The sequence below is a fragment of the Callorhinchus milii genome, unplaced genomic scaffold (assembly GCF_018977255.1).
Source record: "Callorhinchus milii isolate IMCB2004 unplaced genomic scaffold, IMCB_Cmil_1.0 Scaffold15, whole genome shotgun sequence".
NCBI classification, from domain to species: domain Eukaryota; kingdom Metazoa; phylum Chordata; class Chondrichthyes; order Chimaeriformes; family Callorhinchidae; genus Callorhinchus; species Callorhinchus milii.
In genome coordinates, this window is record NW_024704756.1 from 2944010 (window position 1) to 2969679 (window position 25670).

Below are 25670 nucleotides of genomic sequence, written 5' to 3' on the forward strand. Positions count from 1 at the left end.
CCGCGAGGAGACGCTCTCCTCCCGCTTCGCTTTTTATACCGTCAAACCCCACCTGCGCACCAGGAACCGCGACCGCCCATCAAACGCCTCCACCTCACTACCGCCCCCCAGTCTGGAGGGCCTCCACCTCACTACCGCCCCCCAGACTGGAGGGCCTCCACCGCACTGCCGCCCCCCAGACTGGAGGGCCTCCACCAGCACCAGCAACACCACCACCAACAGCAACAACAATACCACCACCAACAACAACAGCAACAACACCAGCACCAACAACAACAGCAACAGCACCAACAACAACACCAACACCACCACCAACAGCACCACCACCAACAGCAACAACAGCGCCAACAACAACACCAACAGCACCACCAACAACAACACCACCAACACTAACACCAACAACACCACCACAACCATCACCACCACCGCTAACACCAACAACACCACCACCACAACCATCACCAACACTAACACCAACAACACCACCACAACCATCACCACCACCGCTAACACCACCACCACAACCAACACTAACACCAACAACACCACCACAACCATCACCACCACCGCTAACACCAACAACAACACCACCACCACAACCACCACCAACACTAACAACAACACCACCACCACAACCATCACCAACACTAACACCAACAACACCACCACAACCATCACCACCACCGCTAACACCACCACCACAACCACCACCAACACTAACACCAACAACACCACCACAACCATCACCACCACCGCTAACACCAACAACAACACCACCACCACAACCACCACCAACACTAACAACAACACCACCACCACAACCATCACCAAAAACACTAACACCAACAACAACACCACCACCACAACCATCACCAACAACACTAACACCAACACTAACACCAACACCACCACAATCATCATCATCAACAACAACACTAACACCAACATCCCTACCACTACCACCAACACTAACACTACCAACAACAACAACACCACAACCATCACCAACAACACTAACACCAACACCACCACCACTAACACCACCAACACCACCAACAACAACACTAACACCACCACCACCAATACTAACACCATCAACAACAATACCACCAACAGCACTAACACCAATACCACCAACACCAACACTAGCACCACCAAAACCAACACTAGTAATAATAATACTTGCATTTGATATAGCGCTTTTTCACGTCTTCTAGACCACTCAAGGCGCTTCACAGAGTATACTGTATTTGTGGGCAAAATGCGGCAGCCAATTGCGCACAGGAATGTCCCACAAACAAGCATGGATTGAAGTGACCAATTTTATTATTGTTTTTTTGAAGGATTATTATCAGGCATGTGGAGTAAGGAAACTTGCCCAAGGTTTTGCCCTGCCGGGAATCGAACCCAGGTCTCTCGCTTGCAAGGCGAGTCATCTAATCACTGAGCTACAGGACTTCTAACACCACCACCAACAACACCACCAACAGCAAAATTACATTTGTAGCGCACCTTTCATGTTGGGAGGATGTCCCAAGGCGCTGGACAATCAGTGTTTCAGACCTGAGCTGGGTGTCAGGATTGGGGAGGGTAGAAAGCAGGGGAGGGAGGAAGGAGGATGACTGAAAGTATGGTCAAAGAGGAGCGTCTTGAGACGGGTCTTGAAGGAGGCAAGGGAGGGGGAGAGGCGGAAGGACTGCGGGATGGAGTTCCAGAGGGTGGGGTTGAGGGTAGCTGAAGGCCAATGGTGGGGTGGGCGAGGGACATGAAGCAGGCCGGAGCTCATTGAATGGAGGTAGGTTGGTAGGCATTAGAAGGTCGCAGCGATAGGGGGAGCAACTTAATAATAATAATAAAACTTGCATTTCATACAGCACCTTATCATGTCATTGAGACATTTCAAAGTGCTTCACAGGATAAAATGAATTGACTGCGTACTTTGTAGGTGAAACACGCAGCCAATTGCATACAGCTATGCTCCACAAACAGTCGTGGATTGAGTGACCAAATTATGATTTTTTTGGGAGGGATTATTAACCCCTGGAAAAGCGATCTGCCAATCAACTAACAACTGGGTTCCTTCTTACTGCTATGTAAAGAGGTGTGGAGTAAGGAAACTTGCCTAAAGTTTCGCCAGAGCCAGGAATCGGACCAAGCTCCTCTCGTGTACGAGGCAAGTGCTCTTACTCTTACATAGCACTATTCCTTCTGGGTAAATTCTAGGAGCACTTACAGTGGAGGGCCTGATGTCAAACCAGGTAAGCATGGTAGAAGAGGAAGGTCTTCAGGTGTGATCTGAAAATAGGGAAGGAGGAGGCGAGGCGGAGGGATTCAAGGAGAAGCTCCAAAGTGTGAGGGCATACTGGCTGAAAGCACGGCTACCGATGGGGGAGCGAAGAGGATGAGGGATAAGCAGGTGGCTGGAGCCAGCTGAGTGGAGGTGGTGGGTGGCGGAGTAAGCAGATCGGAGAGGTAACGAGGTCCTAGGGTTTGTAGACGAGAGTGAGGATCTTGAACTCGATCCGTTCTGTGATCTGGAACCAGTGGAGCCTGGCAAGGACGTGTATGATAGAAGTACGGATTTAAAGAGGATGAGTGTATGGGTGGGAGAGTTTTGAATTAGTTGGTTGGGATGTGGAGTAACCTCCAAGTAGGGTGGTGGAGGCAGAGTCCATTGTAACCATTGTGGACAGGCATATGCAAATATGCAAGAGAAGGGCTTGAAAGGGTATTGCGATAAGGTAGCGATTCAATTGATCTCATTTGCTCTATCAGCTGGTGCGGACTCATTGAGCCGAATGTCTTTCTACTGCACTGTAGAGTACTCCGTTTCTGTAGTGATCAAGAACAACAATTGTATTGGTATAGTGCCCTGCTCAGAGCTGAAAGAACCCAACTTATTTTCCCTTAAGGTAACTAGCACGGAAAAGAACCCTAGAAATCTGCTTGAGGTCTGCTCATATAACACAAATTGGACCCTGGAATCTTTCAAGTCTGCGAGTGTACAATATTAACCTCTTTAAAATAATGTTATAGAACAGGGGAGTTTAAGCTTTGTACTGATTATATCCCGATCTACCCCTATCTTGTTTAAATGAAGAATAAATTCCATAATTCTGCAATAAACATGTTTAAGTTGGTAAAAGTCCTTATTTAATCACCAATTAATAGTCAATGATTGATTTAAGATTTATCGTTAACCTTAGTTCACTATCTTAGTAAGATATAGATAAAAGGACAGCACAAAACCACATAGCTCAGCTATGTAACCTGCAATGAACCCCACAATTTGTGAAGGTTATGGGTACTTGTGATAGATGTAGGCACTTTTCACAGTTGGGAAGCAATAAGGACGTTGACCTGTGCTTTCATTTTTCTCTCTGTGTTAGTATGGCTTGTTAACCATAAATACATTATACAGTATTATTTTTGACCGATAACAAGACCCATGTATTAACCAATCACACCAAATGTATTGAAAGAAAAACAATGAAAGCAAATATACATAAAATGTAATAAATAATATTAGCCGTGAACTCCAAGTATTGTAACATACCAAATAAGGTTATGAACAGAATAAACAAAAATAATAATAATCCAGAAGAGAGCAGGTAACCTTAGTTTCTCTGTATTTGAAGGCTCCATACATCTGTCCCAAGCTTCTGCGACATCGGACCACGAAAATCCTCATTCCCCTCAACACGGTCAGCCGTCATTTCAATCAGTGGTGTTATAACTACAGCATCTGCTGAAAGGCAGAAAGTGACCATACAAAATAAAACACAACTACAGCAAAACACTGAAGTCACAGGAGTGCATAAAGCAGAACACTGCACGTTTACACACCAATATATGCACAGTATCAGTTTCTGCGCTGGCCCTCTAAAAGGGTTACTTATTCAATCCTATCTCTTCCACATACACCTTAATACTCTATGCCCACTTTTCAAATTTTTGTCCATTTCCCCTCCAAAAGCTATTATGGATTCTGCTTCAATCAGGATTTGGGCAAGAATTTCCATCTCAACAACCCTCTGAGTAAAAAGAACTCTCCTATCCAAACCATTAGCTTCTTTAGTAATGTTTAGTAGTGTGTTCTTATTTATTAAAGACATCTCTTTTGAATATTTCTAATTAAGTCTCCTGATAGGGCTCTTCAGTCTTAAAGGCAATCCTATAGAGGTGAATAAAAAATTGAAATGGGTTTGAAAAACTACTCAAGATAATACTTTAGAATGCATGAAGTTCATAAGACAAGAGTACACAAGTTTATAGAGTTGTAAAGGGTATTGTCAGGTCAGACATCAGGAAGTTTATTCAGGGTAATTAAAACTGGAACAGGTTGCCAGGAAGAATACTTTAGAATGCATGAAGTTCATAAGACAAGAGTACACAAGTTTATAGAGTTGTAAAAGGGTATTGTCAGGTCAGACATCAGGAAGTTTATTCAGGGCAATTAAAACTGGAACAGGTTGCCAGGAAGGGTGGTTGAGGCCAGGACACTAGACTCATTTAAAAAACACAAAGCTTAATGCTGTGATAGGAAGACAGTAAGATGAGTATTCTGGAAAGATAAAATGAGCTGAAGTGCCTTCTTCATCCAAAAAACAGCCCCCACCAATCTGTCCAGTTTCTTTTCAAACCATCATTCTGGTAAATCTCCTGGTTACAGATTTTTACAGCACAGATGAAAGCCATTTAGCATTTTGACCGTGCCAGCGGTGTGGAAAAGCTGAGGTTCTTCTGTGCTCAAAGCCTTTCAGAGGAATGATCAACAGCAAGTCCAGCTCCAGTGGACATGTTTGCACCTCCAGCCAAGCGTGGTCAGAAATTAAAATAAGTTTGTAGCCCAAAATCTACCAAATACTAGCCTAAAGTAGCCCAATATTGTGAGTTGCCTCCTAATGGGCAGCAGAGTGGCAATCAAATTTAGTGCTTTTGAAACTGTGTGAGAAAACAACAACAATAATCCTTGCATTTGACTTAGCGACTTATCACATCGACGAGACGTCTCCAAAGCCCTTCACAGACTACGCCGTAAAGCGGAGTGACTGTGGGTTTCGCGGGCGAACCGCGGCGGCCAACGGACTGCAGCGGCCCCCAACCCGGGGTGGAGCGAGCGGCCGGACCGATAGGGTTTGTTTTGAAGGGATTGTTATCCCTCGGAGGAGCGGTCCGCCCCCCGCCGACCCCGGCTCACAACTGGGCACACAGAGGCCTGGGGAGTAAGGGGGGGGGGTGGGGGGGGGGAAGAGAAAAAAAAAACATATTTTGCAGACTTTAAGCTCACAGGTTAATAATCAGACGCCCTGTGCACTGACTGCAGGAACCAGACCCATCACCTGCCAACACTGGGCGGAGCCCGAGCGCCATCCCTTTTGCGGCAGTGGGGCAGGCTGTCGTAAAGTGTGCTGCCCGGCCGGCAGGGCGAGCGTCTGGGTAACGCCGCCGTAAAGCGGTCGCTATGCGAATGACGCGGACCGAGGCGCGTGACCGCGGCCTGTGGTGATAGAGGAAGCCCGGGCCAGGCCGGAGCGGGGGCAGCGGGCAGAGCGGAGCAGCGGGCAGGGCAGGGGAGGGCAGGGGAGAGGGGGCAGTCTGCCGGGCGGGGGATGCCGAGCACAGCCATGAAGAAAAAGGTACGGCGGCGAGTGACAACCGTAGCAATCAGCCCCCGCGACCCCCGCTCGGGGGAAAGGGAGGGGGGGGGCTGGACAAGGGTGAGGTTACCAGGGGCAACGGCGACAGGAATCTGAGGGGAACCAGGAGCGGGGCAGTGGGGGCGACCGGGGCAACAGCGAGGGGTGACTGGGGAAGAGGGGGGAGGGACCCGCGCTCTGTTCCCTGCATAACCCTCATTGCTGTCACTCTCTATCTCTCCCTCTCTCATTGCTGTCACTCTCTAACTCTCTCTCATTGCTGACACTCTCTCTCTCTCCCTCTCTCATTGCTATCTCTCTCTCCCTCTCTCTCATTGCTGTCACTCTCTCTCTCCCTCTCTCTCATTGCTATCTCTCTCTCTCCCTCTCTCTCATTGCTATCTCTCTCTCCCTCTCTCTCATTGCTGTCACTCTCTCTCTCCCTCTCTCTCATTGCTATCTCTCTCTCTCCCTCTCTCTCATTGCTGTCACTCTCTCCCTCTCTCTCATTGCTGTCACTCTCTCCCTCTCTCTCATTGCTATCTCTCTCTCTCTCATTGCTATCTCTCTCTCTCCCTCTCTCTCATTGCTGTCACTCTCTCCCTCTCTCTCATTGCTGTCACTCTCTCCCTCTCTCTCATTGCTGTCACTCTCCCTCTCTCTCTCATTGCTATCTCTCTCTCTCCCTCTCTCTCTCATTGCTGTCACTCTCTCTCTCCCTCTCTCTCATTGCTGTCACTCTCTAACTCTCTCTCATTGCTGTCACTCTCTCTCTCATTGTTGTCACTCTCTCTCTCTCTCATTGCTATCTCTCTCTCCCTCTCTCTCTCATTGCAGTCACTCTCTCTCTCATTGCTGTCACTCTCTCTCTCCCTCTCTCATTGCTGTCATTCTCTCTCTCCCTCTCTCATTGCTGTCACTCTCTCTCTCCCTCTCTCATTGCTGTCACTCTCTCCCTCTCTCTCTCATTGCTATCTCTCTCTCTCCCTCTCTCTCTCATTGCTGTCACTCTCTCTCTCTCATTGCTGTCACTCTCTCTCTCCCTCTTTCATTGCTGTCACTCTCTCCCTCTCTCATTGCTATCTCTCTCTCCCTCTCTCTCATTGCTGTCACTCTCTCTCTCCCTCTCTCTCATTGCTGTCACTCCCTCTCTCTCTCATTGCTGTCATTCTCTCTCTCCCTCTCTCATTGCTGTCATTCTCTCTCTCCATCTCTCATTGCTGTCACTCTCTCTCTCCCTCTCTCATTGCTGTCACTCTCTCTCTCCCTCTCTCTCTCTCGTTGCTATCTCTCTCTCTCCCTCTCTCTCTCATTGCTGTTACTCTCTCTCTCTCTCTCATTGCTGTCACTCTCTCCCTCTCTCATTGCTATCTCTCTCTCCCTCTCTCTCATTGCTGTCACTCTCTCTCTCCCTCTCTCTCTCATTGCTGTCACTCTCTCTCTCCCTCTCTCATTGCTGTCACTCTCCCTCTCTCTCATTGCTGTCACTCTCTCCCTCTCTCATTGCTGTCACTCTCTCCCTCTCGCTCTCATTGCTATCTCTCTCTCCCTCTCTCTCTCATTGCTGTCACTCTCTCTCTCATTGCTGTCACTCTCTCTCTCCCTCTCTCATTGCTGTCACTCTCTCCCTCTCTCTCATTGCTGTCACTCTCTCCCTCTCTCATTGCTATCCCTCTCTCCCTCTCTCTCATTGCTGTCACTCTCTCTCTCCCTCTCTCTCTCATTGCTGTCACTCTCTCCCTCTCTCATTGCTATCTCTCTCTCTCCCTCTCTCTCTCTCATTGCTATCTCTCTCTCTCTCATTGCTATCTCTCTCTCTCTCCCTCTCTCTCATTGCTCTCACTCTCTCTCTCATTGCAATCTCTCTCTCTCCCTCTCTCTCATTGCTATCACTCTCTCCCTCTTTCTCATTGCTATCACATTTTCTCTTATTGCTATCATTCTCTCTCATTGCTCTCTCTCACTTTCTTTCTCACTCTCATTGCTATCACTCTCTCTCTCCCTATCTTTCATTGCTATCTCTTTCTTCCTCTCTCTCATTGCTGTCACTCTCTCTCCCTCTCTCTCATTGCTGTCACTCTCTGTCTCCCTCTCTCTCATTGCTGTCACTCTCCCTCTCTCTCATTGCTGTCACTCTCTCCCTCTCTCTCATTGCTATCTCTCTCTCTCTCATTGCTATCTCTCTCTCTCTCATTGCTATCTCTCTCTCTCTCCCTCTCTCTCATTGCTATCACTCTCTCTCTCTCTCATTGCTATCTCTCTCTCTCCCTCTCTCTCATTGCTATCACTCTCTCCCTCTCTCTCATTGCTATCACATTTTCTCTCATTGCTATCATTCTCTCTCATTGCTCTCTCTCACTTTCTTTCTCACTCTCATTGCTATCACTCTCTCTCTCTCCCTATCTCTCATTGCTATCACTCTCTCTCTCTCCCTATCTCTCATTGCTATCTCTCTCTCTCTCATTGCTATCTTTCTCTCTCCCTCTCTCATTGCTATCTCTTTCTCCCACTCTCTCATTGCTGTCACTCTCTCTCCCTCTCTCTCATTGCTATCACTCTCTCTCTCTCATTGCTATCTCTCTCTCCCCCTCTCTCATTGCTATCTCTCTCTCCCTCCCTCTCTCATTGCTATCTCTCTCTCCCCCTCTCTCTCTCCCCCTCTCTCTCATTGCTATCACTCTCTCTCATTGCTATCTCTCTCTCCCTCTCTCTCATTGCTATCTCTCTCTCTCTCTCCCTCTCTCTCATTGCTATCACTCTCTCTCTCTCTCTCGTTGCTATCTCTCTCTCCCTCTCTCTCATTGCTATCACTCTCTCTCTCATTGCTATCTCCCTCTCTCCCTCTCTCATTGCTCCCTCTCTCTTTCTCACTCTCATTGCTATCACTCTCTCATTGCTCTCTCTTTCTCACTCTCATTGCTATCTCTCTCTCCCTCTTTCTCATTGCTATCACATTCTCTCTCATTGCTCTCTCTCTCTCCCTCTCTCATTGCTATCACTCTCTCTCATTGCTCTCTCTTTCTTTCTCACTCTCATTGCTACCACTCTCTCTCTCCCTCTCTCTAATTGCTATCTCTCTCTCATTATTTCGCTCTCTCTCATTGCTATCACTCTCATTGCTATCACTCTCTCATTGCTATCACTCTCTCATTGCTGTCACTTTTTCTCTCATTGCTGTCACTCTCATTGCTGTCACTCGCTTTCTCATCGCTGTCACTCGCTTTCTCATCGCTGTCACTCCCTCTCTCATTGCTGTCACTCCCTCTCATTGCTGTCACTCTCTCTCTCGTTGCTGTCACTCTCCCTCTCTCTCATTGCTGTCACTCTCCCTCTCTCTCATTGCTGTCACTCTCCCTCTCTTTCATTGCTGTCATCCTCACATTATGTCATTCTCTCTCATTTCTGTCACTCACATTATGTCTTATTGCTGTCACTCTCGCTCACACTTTCATTGTTGTCACTCACTAATGTCACTCACTCATTGCGGTCACTCTTCAACACTTTCCCTGCAGTCAGTGTTACACTTTCTCTCATCTGTTGTCACTCTCACTCTCTTAATGGTATCACTTTCATTCAATGATAATAATAATCCTGGCATTTGATATAGCGCTTTTCACGTCTTCGAGACGTCTCAAAGCACTTCACAGAATATACTGTGAAGTCAATTTGTGGGTGAAGTGGTGTCACTCTCTCTCGCACAATCTCATTGCTGTTGCTCTTCGTGCTCTCTCATTGCTGTCAATCTCGCACTTTCATTGTGGTCACTGTCACCCTTTCTCTCACTGCTGTCACTCTTACTGTCTTCCATTGCTGTCACTCCCGCAAACTCATTGATATCACTGTCTCGTTGCTCTCACATTCTCCCTCGTTGCTCTCACATTCTCCCTCGTTACTCTCACATTCTCCTTCGTTGCTCTCGCGCTCTCTCTTGTTGCTCTCGCGCTCTCTCTTGTTGCTCTCGCGCCCTCTCTCTCGTTGCTCTCGCGCTCTCTCTCGTTGCCCTCTCGCCCTCTCTCTCGTTGCCTTCTCGCCCTCTGTCTCGTTGCCCTCTCGCGCGCTTGCTCCCTGTCTCGTTGCCCTCTCGCGCGCTCGCTCCCTGTCTCGTTGCCCTCTCGCGCGCTCGCTCCCTGTCTCGTTGCTGTCTCGCGCGCTCGTTCCCTGTCTCGTTGCCCTCTCGCGCGCTCGCTCTCTGTCTCCCTCTCGCGCGCTCGCTCTCTGTCTCCCTCTCGCGCGCTCGCTCTCTGTCTCGTTGCCCTCTCGCTCTCTTTCCCTGCCCCTCTCTCTCTTTCCCTGCCCTCGTTCTCTCTCTCTCGCTGCCCTCACAGGCTCCCTCTCTCTCACTGCCCTCGTTCTCTCTCTCTCGCTGCCCTCTTTCTCTTGCTCTCTCGCTGCCCTCGCGCGCTCTCTCGCTGCCCTCGCTCTCTCTCTCTCTATCTGCCCTCGCTCGGGTTCTCTCTCTCGCTGCCCTCGCGTGCACACTCTCTCTCTCTCGCTGCCCTCGCGTGCACACTCTCTCTCTCTCGCTGCCCTCGCGTGCACACTCTCTCTCTCTCGCTGCCCTCGCATGCACACTCTCTCTCTCCCTCACGTGCACACTGTCTCTCGCTGCCCTCACGTGCACACTCTCTCTCTCTCTCGCTGCCCTCGCGCGCGCTCTCTCTCTGTCGTTGCTCTCTCTCTCTCTCGTTGCTCTCTCTCTCGTTGCTCTCTTTCTCCCATTGCTCTCTCTCTCGTTGCTCTCGCTCTCTCGTTGCTTTCTTTCTCGTTGCTCTCGTTCTCTCGTTGCTTTCTCTCTCGTTGCTCTCTCTCTCGTTGCTCTCTCTCTCTCTCTCATTGCTCTCTCTCATTCTCTCTCTCGTTGCTCTCATTCTCTCTCTCGTTGCTCTCATTCTCTCTCTCGTTGCTCTCTCTCTCTCGTGGCGCTATTGTGACTCGTTCTCGTTGCTCTCTCTCTCTCGTTGCTCTGTCTCTCTCATTGCTCTCTCGTTGCTCTCTCTCTCGTGGCGCTCTCGTGGCGCTATCGTGATTCTCTCTCGTGGCTCTCTTCCTCTCGTGGCGGTCTCTCCCTCTCGTGGCGGTCTCTCCCTCTCTTATTGCGGTCTCTCCCTCTCTTATTGGGGTCTCACTAATACTCTTTCATTACTCACTCACTCACCCTGTCTCTCTCATTGCTGTCACTCTCTCTCTCGCACACTCACTCTCCCCCCCTCCACCTTTTCCTCAATACTGCCTCTTTCTCTCTCTCCCTCTCTCATCGCTGTCGCTCTATCATTGCTCATGAACCAGGGGCAACGGAATGTCAGAGAAGTCATCCCACTCTGTGTTCCTTGGGACCTCTTATTGCTATCACTCTTATTACTGTCACTCTATTAGAATGCTCATGAACCAGACGCAACAGAGTGACAGTAATTTAGGGAGAGATTACCCATCTGTCTGTTTCTAGGTATGTATTATTTCTGTCTCTGATAACCCCACTACTCTATTTCTAATTCCATCTATTAAGTTGCTCTTTTAGGACCATGGGTAACAGAGTGGGGCAGGGGGAGATCAGAAATAGGATATTGAGATATCCAGGGGCATCAGAGTGATTATAACCAGGGACTACTTATTAGCAGTACTCCTAGGGCAATGCAATGAGAGTGAACCTGCCCATAGAGGCAGATTAGGTATAAAACCCTCCTCCTCTCCAATAGAAGCACAAATACATTCTGGAGAGGCAAATCATTTGAGGCAACATAATGGGGCAAAAAATGCATCTTGTATGAATACCTAGGATAATTCTTCTGCAGGGATTGATTGCAACACAAGGTTTGAAAGTTTCTCCTCCCTTGGGTTCAGGATGTGCGTTCAGGGTTCTGAATATGGGTAGAAAACAATTTTCACAGTTCTTTATTCCCAGGGACTTTCCTCTCATAAAATTCCTACTTTTGGTCTGCAAACTCCCTTGGGTTTAGAAGGCTGAGGGATGATCTATTTAAGATAATAAAGTGATTCGATAGGATAGCTACAGAGAAATAAATTTTCTCTGGTGGGGGAATCGAGAACAAGGGGGCATAGTCTTAAAATTAGAGCCAGGCCATTTAGGAGTGAAATTAGGAGGCATTTTTTCACACAATGAATCTGGAACTGCCTCCCCCAAAACAACAACAACAAGATTACAGTTATATAGTGCCTTTCACGTCGGGAGGAACCCGTGGCTGCTGGATCCATTCAAATTTTCAAGACTGAGATGGATAGATTTCTGTTAGGTCAGGGTATGAAGGGATATGGGGCAAAGGCGGAGAATTGGAATTGAGGTACAGATCAGCCATAATCTTATAGAATGGTGCAATAGGCTCGAGGGGCTGAATGGCCTACTCCTGCTCTTATGTTCCTTGAAGGTATCACATGGCTGGCAATGGTGCAATGTTTATCCAGCAGAGAGGTTCCTCTGATGGTTCAGGAATAAGTGCATTCTGTTTTGTTATTGGGCATTGCAGAGCAGGAGGAGCCTGGATGTGTATAGTATGTGCTTTGCTAAATTGTCTGCTGTCTAATAGGGTGGTGGTAGGGACAGATTTGGGAGGGGGGAGATACCTGCCAGAGTTCCAAACACGTATCCTATCCAGCAATCCCTGCTGGAATGTGTGTGTGTGTTGATTTTGAGTGAAACTGGGACGGGGCATGATGTGAAGATTTCCGTGATTGCAAAGCCTGCTGACGACCACTGTACATTCTTGTATGTGAAGACAGGCCATCTGTCAGTTGGTAGCACTCTCGCTTCTGAATCAGAAAGTTGTAGTTTCAAGCCCCACCTGGAGAGTGGGCTGCATCTTTCTGATGAGATGTAAAACCAAGAACCCGTCCACCTGTGCAGGTAGTTAAAGATTCCATGTGCTGGTTGAAAAGAGTTTCTTCTGGTGTCCTGGCCAACAATCTCCCAATTAACGGTGGTTACTCGCTCCATGGCTGTTTGTGGGACATTTCTGTGCGCAAATGGCCTTCTGCATTCACCTACAAATACAGTTGCTCCACTTTACAGTAAAATCCTGTGAAGTGCTTTGAGACATCCTCCTCACATGAAAGGTGTTGTACCAAATGTTTTCATTATTATTATCTGTTTTAGTGTAATCTAACAAGCTGTATCTTGAGTACAGATGCATTTTGGGTGGTAGAAGAAAGAGCAAAACCTTTTTTAGAAAAGAATAATAATGCTTGGATATCATATGGCTCGTGCGGAGCTTAAACACCGACAGAGACCAGTTGGGCCGAATGCCCTGTTTCTGTGCTGTGTATTCTAATGTATATAGCGCCTTATCACATCGCTCAGATATTTCTAAGCACTGCACAGGATACTGTAAAGTGGTTTGACTGTATTTTGTGGGCAAAAGAGTGGATACCATTGAACTGTATAATTCGCCAAGGGGAACATACTGTACATGGGGGAAGCATCAGAAGGGGTAGATGAGCAAAGGGATTTAGAGATCCAAATATATGTATTGTTATAAATCGAGGTGATATGTGAAGAATGTAAACAATATTTGAGATCAGAAAACATTTCTTCACACAGAGGGTTGTGAAAAGGGAGTCCTGTAGCTCAGTGGTGAGAGCACTGGCTTCGCAAACTGAAGACCTGGGTTTGATTCCCAGTAGGGTGAAATGTTGGGCTAGTTTTCTTACTTCACACGCCTCTGTTTACTGAGCAGTAAGTAGGAATTTGGTTGTTGGGCAATCGGCGGATCGCTTTTCTGGGGGTAATAATTCCTATGAAAAAATAATAAATTTGTTACTTCAATCCACCACAGTTTGTGGGAAACTGCTGTACACAATTGGCTGCCGTGTTTCGCCCAAAAAATATAGTCAATTCACTTTACAATGTATTCTGTGAAGCGCTTTGAGACGTCTAGAAGACGTGATAAGGCGCTATATCAAATGTAAGGATTATTATATCAAAAGCAAGGAGTATTATTATTTATTATTAAAATGTGCAATCGATGTGGATGTGTAAAAGGGGGACACATATATAGTGAGGGATGTGAAGATGCAGGATTAAAAGATGATATAATACACTGGTAGGAAGACCGAGAAAGACTGTCCTTCTCCCATTACCGTGTTCCTCATAAGTGTTATTACCTCATAAGTTCTACCTAGTAAAATCACTCAATTGTTTCAAGCTTCATCTCCCACTTGCAATGGATGTGCTCATCTAATTGTAAAATGATTAAAATCCAAAAAATAAAAGTGAAAAGGGAATAATTCCTGACTGAGTTATGGTGCAGTGTTAAGGAAGCTGTGGGGAAGATTCATTCTTTAAAGTGGACGCAAGTGGCAGAGAGGGAAAGGACAAAGTTAAAAGAAGATAACATATAACCAATTTTTGGGGGTCAGCAGGTGTCTGACATAAATGGAAGCCTATTACCGTATTAAAGAGTATCCAAGCCAAACTGAGATATATTGTCACCTGTATATGGGAATGTCTGTGTCTGAAATAGAATCTGCGCTTGCCCCAGGAGGGATACATCCTGCTTACCTAATTAACAATAATAATAATCTTTGCATTTGATATAGGGCTTTTTACATCTTCCTGACGTTCCAAATCGCTTCACAGAATATACTTGTAAAGTGAATTGACCGTATATTTGTGGGGTAAATGCAGCAGCCAATTGCACACAGCAGTGCCACAGTCATGGATTGAAGTGACCAATTTATTATTGCTTTTCCCAATTCTAGAGCGTATATGGCACAAGCTGGCAAGAGCCAATGTTTGGGGTCCCCAGAGAGTGCGTTGGGATAACTGCCGGAGTTTAACCTGCTAAAAACCACAAGATTTATGATTGAGAATACTGTCTGACAAGCTTCCTGCTGCTTGTCCAGCTAGGACTAGCCTAAGGAGTAAAGGAAGAATGAGAGGGATAAAGGCAGGCGGAGGAAGCTGAATCCGAATGAGTGAAATGGAATTTTTCCTTAGGTTCAGTACTGATGTGAGCTGGGATTATTTTTTTATATTTTTATAGTTGCAGTACCAGCAACAACAGCAGCAGCTTTATGTTGTTTGGCCATGTGGTTGATCTTGTGACAGTTGTACGTATTCCAGTCTCATGACAAAGCAGCAACTGAAGCCACATTCATTATATGGCTAAAAATAAAAGTAAGGGAAATTGTGGGTGCAGATTTTTCATTCTTTGTTCTAGTTTTAGTATTAGTCTCCATAATCACTAGCTTTTTGTGTGATTGGAAAGAAGGGGGAAGAGAGAAGGAGACTTTGAACTGATTGTTTAAATCCAGGCAGGTATATCTGTAGAGTGTTTCATAGAATCCTACAGAACAGCTTTGAAAGAGCTATCCAATTGGTCCCACTCCCCCTGCTCTTTCCCCATAGCCTTGCAAACATTTTCTTTTCAAGTAAATATCCAATTCCCTTTTGAAAGTTATTATTGAATCTGCTTCCACCACCCTTTCAGGGAGAGCATTTCAGACTAGTTCACTCAGATATTGTGTGTAAATGACCATTCTTTACATGTATAATAATAATACTACTACTACTAATAATAATCCTTGCATTTGATAGAATGCTTTAACATGGCTTTGAAACAACAACAATTGACACTTGTATACAGCAACTTGCACTTATATAGCGCCCTCCGCCCAGGGTAGCGTCTCAGAGCGCTTAAATATAGCACCCCTCATGTCGGAAAGATGTCCCAGGGTGCTGGACAATCAGGGGTTTTGGACCTGAGCTGGGAGTTGGGGTCAGAAGGGGAGGAGGGAGGTGAGGCGGAGGGATTGCGAGATACAGTTCCAGAGTGTGGGAGCAGAAATGCTGAATACCCGACCACCAATGGTGGGGCAGAAAGTGTGGCGGACCTGAAGCAGGCTGGTGTCTGCCGAGCGGAGAAAGCAGACAGGCTAATAGGGTGTTATGAGGTCGGAGAGATAAAGTGGTGGGAAAGACTGTAGAGGGCCTTGAATGAAGGTTTTATACTCGATTCTATCAGGAATGGGGAGCCCGTGAAGTGGAGCAAGAACGGAGGTGATAGGTTCCCGGAGCCTGGTGTGGGGGAGGACACAAGCTGCAGAATTCTGAATTATCTGCAGTTTGTGGAGGGAAGGGTTGGGAAGTCCAGTGAGCAGGCAGTTGCTGTTGTCAAGCCGGGATGTAGTGAAAGCGTGGATCAGGGTCTCGGTGGCCTGCGATGAGAGGCAGTGGCGGAGGCGAGCAATGTTGCAGAGGTGTGGAAAGGCGGACCGAGTCATGGCACGAATGTGGGGCTTGAAGGATAGCAGGGGTTTGAGACGTCTCAAAGCGCTTCACGGAATATACTGTAAAGTGAATTGACTGTATATTTTGTGGGTGGCAGCAGTGTCCCACAAACATGGATTGAAGTGACCAATTTATTATTATTATTTATTTAAAGGAATTATTTTAGCGCCTTGGGACGTCCTCCCAACGTGAAAGGCGCTCTATAAATGGAATCTTGTTGTTGTTGTTGTTGTTGTATTTCCCCCAGAAGAGCAATCCGCCAATCGACTAACAACCGGGTTCCTACTTACTGCTAGGCAAAAGAGGCATGTGGATTAAAGAAACTTGCCCAACGTTTCACCCTGCCCGGGAATCGAACCCAGGTCTGTCGCTTGCGCGGCAGTGCTCTAACCACTGAAAAGCGTTATATAAATGTAATTTGTAATCTATAAGGGGACTGCCCAGGCCCTAGAGGCAGTGCAGAGGAGAATGACAAGAATAATCCCTTGTAGGAGGAAACAGCTAAGCCTGTGAGTAATGGTTAGACAAGCTAGGACGCTTCAGTCTTTAAAGGAGATGACTCAAAAAGGACCTTGTAGGGACATATACAACATTTTAACTGGGATTGAAAAGGTAAACCCAGAACATAATTGTTGAATGCACAAGAACAGTAGAACAAAAGGACATAAGTTTAGAGTTGTAAAGGGCAAATTCAGGACAGGTATCAGGAAGTATGTCTTTACTCAGAGGGGAATTAACAACTGGAACAGGAAGGGTTGAAGCCAGGACACTGGATTAATTTAAAAACGGCTTAATACGATGTTGGAAGATAGAGGGTATTCTGGAAGGATGAGATGAATTGGGCTTCATCCAAACTGATCTTGTGATCCTGTGACGTCCCTGGAAATCCATGAGGCTCCTGGAGAATTGTATGACCCTCTAGTATCTATTTGTATTACACTTGGTAGTGGTTTTACTTACTGAAGCCATTGGATGAGCTGTAAATAGTCTTGAAGAGTCTTGATGCAGTGACAGTGGAACCCCATTATATCACCCTTTGATAGAGTGCTGTCTTGCGTATAGCACGGGTCTGCTGGAGCTGTGCTGATGGGAAGCACATTATATCCAGGTTCCAGTGCCAACCAGTCGACTTCTAACACTAAACAATGACTGACTTCTGGATTGTCAGGTTGTCACTGACATTGCTTCTTGCACTCAGCACATATGCGGGAAGCACTGCTGATATCATTCTCTGCACACTGAACACACACTGGGCAGAGAGCACCACTAACTTCACTTTGTGCAAGGAGTTGCACAGAAGTGACATGTCTATTTGGAAGTAGGTTATTCTGAATAACATATTCTATCATGCTTGTATGCTGATGACTGGGACTATAGCAAGACTTCTCTCATTCAGATCATATTTTCCTCTATTAATGCACCGGCCAATATTTAGCTGTCAGAGATTTATCATATAGCAATTTGGTTAGAGCGCTCGCCTCGCAAATGAGAGGATCCGGGTTTGATTCCCGGGTGGGGCAAATCAGGCAAATTTCCTACTCCACACGCCTCTGTTTATCAAGAGGAACCAAGTTGTTAGTCAATTGGCAGCTCGCTTTACTGGAGGTAATAATCTCTTAAAAAAATAAATAAAGCAAATGATAATTTGGTCACTCAATCCACAACTGTTGGTGGGTCACTGCTGTGCTCAATTGGCTGTCGTGTTTCGCCCACAAAACATGATGAAATGATGCCATCGGGAGCCAGGATTAAAACTGCTCCAAACCAAGGATTCTTCCTGCCTGACAGATAATTTGCCCACAATTCACTTTACTGTATATTCTGTGAAGCGCTTTGAGACGCCTTGAAGAAGTGATAAGCCACTATATCAAACGCAAGGATTATTATTATTATTATCATTTGAAGAACTGCTCAAGATTCTCATTCCCTAACTACAGTAATTGCCTCACACCAGTGGATACTTTGAAAACTCTTTGCGTGCCATATTTTTAATTTCTGTTAAAGTAAAGCTGCAAGATGATGCAATGCACCCTCAAGACATGGAAATTATACTTTCCTGTAAGATGCCTTAACTTTAAATAGGCAAAGTTGCTTCAATCCTTCCTTCTGTAGATCTTACATGGACAAGTCTGTGCCCTCGACCAGTTAAAACAAGTGGAGACCTGTAGCTCAGTGGATAGAGCACTCACCTGGCAAGCGAGACACCTGGGCTCAATTCCCGGCAGGGCGAAACCTTGGGCAAGTTTCCTTACTCCACACAGAGCCTAATAATAATCCCTCCAAAACAAAACAATAATAAATTAGTCAATTTTCAATCCACGACTGTTTGTGGTACACTGCTGTGTGCAATTGGCTGCCGCGTTTCGCCCACAAATATACGGTCAATTCACTTTACAGTCTATTCTGTGAAGCGCTTTGAGACGTCGAGAAGATGTGAAAACACTATATCAAATGCAAGGATTATTATTATAAAACTTTATCTGCATCTCGTTTCAATGTTTTGCTTTCCAAATGCTCTTTGGCTCTGGGTGATGCTTTGATGTACTGGGAGACCAGAATGGTTGCTAAACTCTTCTGCCCTTGAATGTCATGTTAAACTGATACCATGATTCATACATTGCTGTTAATATTCTTTCACTAGGTGCTGTTGATGGGAAAGAGTGGGTCTGGCAAGACCAGCATGAGATCCATTATCTTTGCAAACTACATAGCCAGAGACACACGGCGCCTTGGAGCCACAAGTAAGTATCCAAATCAAATCCAACCACTGAGGGTGACATAGAAAAAAAATCATAAAAGAAAATACTCTAATCGCATTACTTTCACTACATCATTTTGACAAGTACATACTACAGGCCACTATGTCCTGAACCTCTGGAATTCCCTGCCTTAATCCCTGTGCTTTGCCCCCTCTTTGTCCATCTTCAGATCGCACCTGAAGACTTTCCTCTTTAACCATGCCTTTGGTCATCTCTTCTCTCTCCCTGTCTAGGTGTTAAACTATGCCATTGTTCAGTGCTCTGAGACGCAACTCTGCATGAAAGGTGCTATATAAATGCAAATTATTGTCCTCCTGGTTTATAAAAGTAATTCAGTGCTTGACTTGAAAATGACTTTTGTACGGATTTATAAGCTTTTTAGATATTTCCTGTTTGGGCTGACGGAAACTTAGCTCTCCCCCGGTGACCCCAGCCCCCTCGTTGAAGCCTCCACTCCATGCTACACTTTTCACCACACCTCATGCCCCAACCAACGTGGTGGCAGGGTGGTTCTCATCTCCCAAGCTTCCCTTGGCCTCTCCCCCTATTCCTCTGGCTGTTTCTCCTCCTTTGAGCACCTCATTCCCTACTGTCCCTCCCCTCTCTCTCCCTCAAAATTCTCAGCGTTTGAACTCCGCAACCTCCCTGGGCTCTCCCTCAAACTCACCAAACCAGTGCGCGCCCTAGGTGTCCGGTTTGACCCCCAGCTGTCCTTCCTTCCCCACATCCGGCCCCTGACCAGGACCACCTTCCTCCACCTCCGCCACATTGCCCGCCTCCCACCGTACCTTACCTCAAATGCAGCCGAAGCCTTTGTGCGTGCTTTTATCATCTCCCACCTGGATTACTCAAACGCACTCCTCGCCAGTCTCCCCAGCTCCACTATTCAAAAAATCCAGTTCATTCGGAACACTGCCGCCCGCAAATCTACCTGGACCAAACTGCACTCATTCATCAGTTCAGGCCTGGCTCCCCATCATCGAACGGATCGACTTCCAAGACCCTCACACTTGTGTTCAAATTCCTTCACTCCCTTCATGTTGCGCGTTCAGCTACTATGCGGCATAGGCAGAATCCTATTTTACTGTGATGCTGATTGAGGGGATCAGCCACTACTCGCCGAATCTCTGAAATACTCTCCATCAATCCCTCTGCCTTGCCCCCTCTCTCCCCATTTTCAAGTCCCCCCTGAAAACCTTTATTTTCGATCTTGCTTATGGTCACCTTCACCCTCCGCACTCCCCATCGCAGTCAGGCTCCGCCACTCTTCAGCCTCTGAGATGCTACCCGGCGTGGAGGGCGCTATTAAGTGCAAGCTGTTATTGTTGGGATTTATGGTGGTCTGCTTTCTATTGCAAGTAAACTTGTGAAATGAATTGAGGAAGTTGTCTGTGAAGAACAGCTTCTATCCAAGGCTACTGTGCAACCCTTTGAAGCAGCTCTGCGTTTTTGCATAACGCTGACGTTACAGTGATGTGAAGTCTAAAACCTCTTTCATTCTCTCCACAGTCGATGTGGAACACTCGCATGTCCGATTCCTCGGGAATCTGGTTTTAAATCTGTGGGACTGTGGTGGGTAAGTGTTTCATAACTCAATCAATCAATGCTAAGACATTCGGAAAACATTTCAGCTTATTTTGGCTGCTCCTCTTGCCCTATTTCATTTTCCTGTGGTTTTGATAGGAAATTCCCAAGACCATTTTTCCCTTAACTGAAATAAATACCAAATAAGTGGAAACCAACATGTGTTTGCCCACGTAGCACAAAGTAATTCTCCCCACCCCTGCCCTCTTTCCCACTTCTCCCAAGTGCCTACAAAGTAAAAGAGGCGGCATATACAGAATCCTATTTTACTGTGATGCTGATTGAGGGGATCAAAAAGTTTACATACAGAATAATGGATACCAGAGAGATGACAGTAATTATTTGAATTATATCCTTCAGCAATAATGGGGGGTGTTAATAGGAATCTCCATTGAGCTATGTAATGAAGTCCATACTGACTGCTAATGTGCTTTTCTGGTGGTGAGTACTGGAAACATAGTATGGAATTCCTCACAGAAATAATCCTGTAATGGGGAACTAGTAATTCATAAGCCGTCAATTGTAGTATAGACCTTTTGCTAATCTTACTTGTAATCCCTCCTGGCTATGTATTCTCTACTTAATGTGGATCTATGTAATGGACAACCCGATTATTGTTTTTGATTTTAATCTCAGTCAAGATACCTTCATGGAGAACTACTTTACCAGTCAGAGGGACAACATTTTCCGCAATGTGGAGGTGCTTATTTACGTATTTGACGTGGAAAGCCGTGAACTGGAGAAGGATATGCACTACTACCAGTCATGCCTAGAGGCAATTCTTCAGAACTCTCCTGATGCCAAAATCTTCTGCCTTGTTCACAAGATGGATCTGGTTCAGGAGGATCAGCGTGACCTAGTAAGTGGAAGGGCGCTGACCATCTTACTTAGTTTAGTATTATCTCACTGAGTACGACTGGAGCCTCATTCACAGGTGACTGATTTTGGAAATGGAAGAACAGAAAGCTCGTACAGTAAGGAGTTACTCACTTGTGAGGATGAGGTTCCACTCGTACCATATCGCTACCATATTATTACAGGTATAGACATGTATCTAACCTGGTATTGCTTAATGCTGAGGGAACTTTATTCTGCAGATCATCTAACTGGTAGCTAAGCTTTTTGGTTGCCCAACAAAATAGTCATAGATTATACCAGAAATCAAGAAATATTCAATTAAGAAACATTTATTTTGTTGGCAAACCAGACCTGCAGGATGCTAAAAGAGTGGGAGAAGTAATGAAGTTGTTACCTTGATGAATATTAAAAAAAAACTACCAAAAGAACATCTAGCAGTGTGTTCTGGTTGGGCTGTATGAATTGATCTTTCAGATTGATAATGCCTTCATTCAGATGATCAGCATTGTTAATCCTCGTAGATACAGGTCCAATTTACACCATGGGCAACTGATTTCGCAATCCAGGCATTAGCACAAGCTTGTCAAAGACGGTGACATTTACTTTGATCCTCTGGTTTTATTTTAGATTTTTAAGGAGCGAGAAGATGACTTGAGACGCCTGTCACGTCCCCTAGAATGTACCTGCTTTCGAACCTCCATCTGGGATGAGACATTATACAAAGTAAGGCCGCTGTTACCGTGGGAGGAACTATTTACAGGACATTGACACGAGAACTCCAGTTCTGTATTTGTATTCCTCATGAAGCTCTCTTTCATAAACCCCTCCACTCCCACATTCGTACTGCTCAGTCTTAACGCTTTCATTCTTTCTGCCCCTTTGTCTCACGTCCACTTGCTACTTTCGTACAGCAACAGGGTTCAATATGTGAACTCAACAACTTGGTGGATTCTGAGCAAAGATTTGTTTTCTGTCACAACTCTGTGAGGTTGTGAGTTGGTGCTTCCCCAGCGTGTCCTTGCCCTGATTAGAGTTCTGTACATTATTTAAAAAAATCTCTTTATTGAACGGTGGGACAGAATACCTCTCTCCCACCCCCCATCATGGCTAATGAGGTAAAATTCCAATCTGTTAAAGTGTTCTCTTTCCCCTAGGCTTGGTCGAGCATTGTGTACCAGCTGATTCCTAATGTGCAGCAACTGGAGACAAACCTGAGGAACTTTGCTCAGATTATCGAAGCTGATGAGGTGTTGTTGTTCGAAAGGGCCACATTCTTGGTAAGTGTAACTTGTTTTCCTATTGATTCATTCTGTTCAGCTAAAGCATCATACATACAGTTTCTTCATGCTGTATTTCCACTTGTCAGCCTGGCCTCCAAGTCAGAAAGCTGTGATCTCAAGTTCCACACCAGAACTTTAAGATCACAGTCTAGGCTGTCATTTCAGTGCAGAACTGGGGGAATGCTGCATTGTCAGAAGTGCTGCCTTTTGGGTTTTATTTGTTTTGGTCAGCCGGGTGTCTTGACACATGTGGAAACCCATCACTGTGCTTAATCTTTTGGATGAAACGATAAAGCGAGACCCCAACCGCCTGTTGCCGTGGACATCAAAGGTCCCACGACACTATTTGAAAAGAAAAGGGAGTTTCTCCGGGTGTCCTCGCCAACAATGCTCCAGATGAAAAAAATTGGTCATTCACCTGCTGCCTGTTTGTGGGACATGGCTTTTTGGAAATTAGCTGCAGCATTTGCTTACTAAATGTGAGGTGTTTGTGATGATGTAATAACTACATGCAAGGAACATCATTACTCATTTTTTCTTGGCTGATTGTGAAGGCAGATGGAGTTGGAATTTAAATGAATCCAGATTCTATTCTAGTAAGGCAATACATTATATATTTTACGTTAAATCACACTTTGCTTGCACTAAACTGTTTTCAGGTGATCTCTCACTATCAGTGTAAAGAACAGAGGGATGCCCACAGATTTGAAAAAATCAGCAATATTATCAAACAATTTAAGCTCAGCTGCAGGTAAGCCTTGAATTTTTGTGGTGAGTAGGGGAAGAGAGGGGTGAGTGGGAGACACATTTCTATCCTCTTCAAGATCAGAGATGTCAGTCCTGGGAATGAAATGCTTCTTGAAACCAGCATCTGCAGCAACATCCCCCGGGCAGGTACAGTTTTGGTTACAGTCAAAAGAGTGGAGAGGTGTGCAGGCCAGTACAAACAGCTGGGGAGGGTTAAATGTATGTCATAAAGAGGGGGAATGTGACAATAAAGAGGAGGATTTTCAAAAGGATCTGCAAATAATAATAATGATTTGGTCACTTCAATCCACGACTGTGCGTGGGACATTGCTGTGCGCCCTTGGCTGGCGCCTTTTGCCCACGAAATACAGTCAATACACTTTACAGTATATTCTGCAAAGCGCTTTGAGACGTCCCAATGACGTGGAAAGGCGCTGTGTCAAATGCAACGATTACTATTACATGATCAGTAACCAGTTGAGATTGGCAGTGATGAGATCGCTGGACAGGACTCAGCCCACTGAGCTCTGAATGAGTTGACAATTTGTGAGGGTGGAATCGGAGGCCAATGAGAGGAGCCTTAACCTAAAGTCTAACCTCAGTGTTCTGTTGACAGTAAACTGGCTGCATCTTTCCAAAGCATGGAGGTTCGAAACTCCAATTTTGCAGCGTTCATTGACGTCTTCACATCTAACACATACGTGATGGTTATAATGTCAGATCCCTCCATACGTAAGTACTTCAGTTCTTAAAAACTTTTCTGTTCTTATTGTATCCAAGTGGTAAATATCAAGATGTGTTCAGTGTTTGTTGTGTTAAAAACACTGGGAGTGGCTTTGCTCTTGTAATTGTTAAGAGCTCTGAGACCCTGCCCCGCGTGAAGGGCATTATAAATACAAGTTGTTGTTGAATCAATGATGCGTGAGCGATATTCACCATATTTATTTTGTCAATGATTGAAATTCCCGTGTTTTATTTTGCTTCCAGCTTCTGCTGCTACACTTATCAATATCCGCAATGCCCGGAAACACTTTGAGAAGCTCGAGAGAGTGGATGGCCCCAAACACAGCCTTTTGGTGCGTTGAAGCAAGACTTCTTACAGACTGCATATCGGATGGGTCGTACAATGAACTGATATTTTTCTTGATATAATTCTTTATATCGTCTCTGTCTCTGTGATGTGTGACTTGCTGCAGTTGTCACAAATTGTTGTGACCTTGGGCGATTTGCCAAGTAATTCACACCATCTCCTGAATGTGGTGGACCTCATTGTTCCAGGCTCTACTCCAACCCTCCAATAACAAAATCCTGTCTCAGTCCCAGTGGAAGCTCTATTGCAGCTGATGCAGAAGCCCAGACATCTGAGAAGCGCTCCATTCGCTCCTCATGTATCCGGTCTGTAATAACTCTTAAAGGTTTTTGACTCTTAAAATTCTGCATGTAAAATAGCCTTACTGTATTTCTGAACCTGACAATCTAACTTGTTCTTGTTTCTTCTTCCTTTCTTTCTCCACTGCCCCTTACTTTCAAAAATAAAAATAAGCACACTTTATCAATGAGCTCTTGTGTCCTGGTAAAACGAAATCCACCTGTATTAACAAAAGAAAATATCATTATTTTTCACAATGGCGGTGTGTAGCTGATCGCTTCTTGTAATGCAGTATTTGGGTAATGGAAGAGTTCACATAAACCCTTTCTTACCCCACCTCTGTACAAAGCTCTGAATTTCTCATTGTATCTCAACCAAGTGATAGTCTGGAAACAAGTGTATGTGGTTTCCCAGATGTGCTGCTTTGGCTGAGTCTGCAGTCCTTCTGTGTTCCCAATAGAATGATTATGGATTTTAGGCAGCTCTGTTGCATTGTCGCATTGCAAATGCCCTCCATTCCCACAGGGAGAGCCTAACTGGGTCAGGATGGGGCTCTTCCCACAGGGAAGAGAGAAGTGGAAGAAACTGGCGCTGTACTCATGGGTCACTTTTGCACTTGGCGGAAAGAAGCCTACGAGTGGATTCCTCTTCCCTCCCATCCCCACATCTCCTTCCCCCCCTCCCTCCTTCCCTCCCATCACCCCCCCTTTCCCTCCTCTCCTCCTTCCCCCCCTTCCCTCCTTCCCTCCTTAGCCACCCCTCCCTCTTTAGCTCCACCCCCCTTCTTAACCCCCCTCCCTCCTTAGCCCCCCCTCCCTCCTTAGCCCCGCTTCCTGACTTTACCGCCCCCTCCCTTCACCCATCCCTCCCTCCTTCACACACCTCTCCCTCCTTCACTGCCCCTCTTTCCTTTCCTCCTCCCTCCCTCCACTCCATCATCACCAGAATGAAGCAAATGGTCAATAGCAAAATGTCTTTTAATAATAAAAGCAGGACTTCCATTTTAACTTTGGTGGTTGTTGTTGGTGTGTCTTGTGTCTGTCGCTCTTGTTGGGTCCACGATTTACGGTTGATATCACAGCATGCATATGCACGACTGTAAAGCCATCGTGTGGGTTCCCAGTTATTTACATTTTCAAGACGGAAGGATCAACGTAATGCCAGCTCGTGAGCTCTCTGACTTTTTCTTCCCTT

General features: G+C 45.8%; 1 protein-coding gene across 1 annotated transcript; it reads left to right on the forward strand.

Annotated features, from left to right (window-relative positions):
• The first annotated feature begins 5480 nt into the window (after positions 1–5480).
• Positions 5481–24666, forward strand: rraga (Ras-related GTP binding A). Its single transcript, XM_007891334.2, has 9 exons — positions 5481–5639; positions 18521–18620; positions 20148–20214; positions 20859–21081; positions 21708–21803; positions 22235–22357; positions 23020–23111; positions 23724–23839; positions 24095–24666. Exons 1-9 carry the CDS (start codon positions 5613–5615, stop codon positions 24190–24192), a joined length of 942 nt encoding a protein of 313 aa, XP_007889525.1. The 5' UTR covers positions 5481–5612; the 3' UTR covers positions 24193–24666.
• The last annotated feature ends 1004 nt before the right edge of the window (positions 24667–25670 follow it).

What these genes read in the sequence shown, in the direction of transcription:
- rraga (XM_007891334.2), top strand. Translation starts at nt 5,613, where the DNA reads ATGCCGAGCACAGCCATGAAGAAAAAG. An exon ending in GGGATGAGACATTATACAAA is followed by an intron (nt 21,804 to 22,234) that starts GTAAGGCCGCTG and finishes TCTTTCCCCTAG; the next exon opens with GCTTGGTCGAGCATTGTGTA. An exon ending in CAATTTAAGCTCAGCTGCAG is followed by an intron (nt 23,112 to 23,723) that starts GTAAGCCTTGAA and finishes TTCTGTTGACAG; the next exon opens with TAAACTGGCTGCATCTTTCC.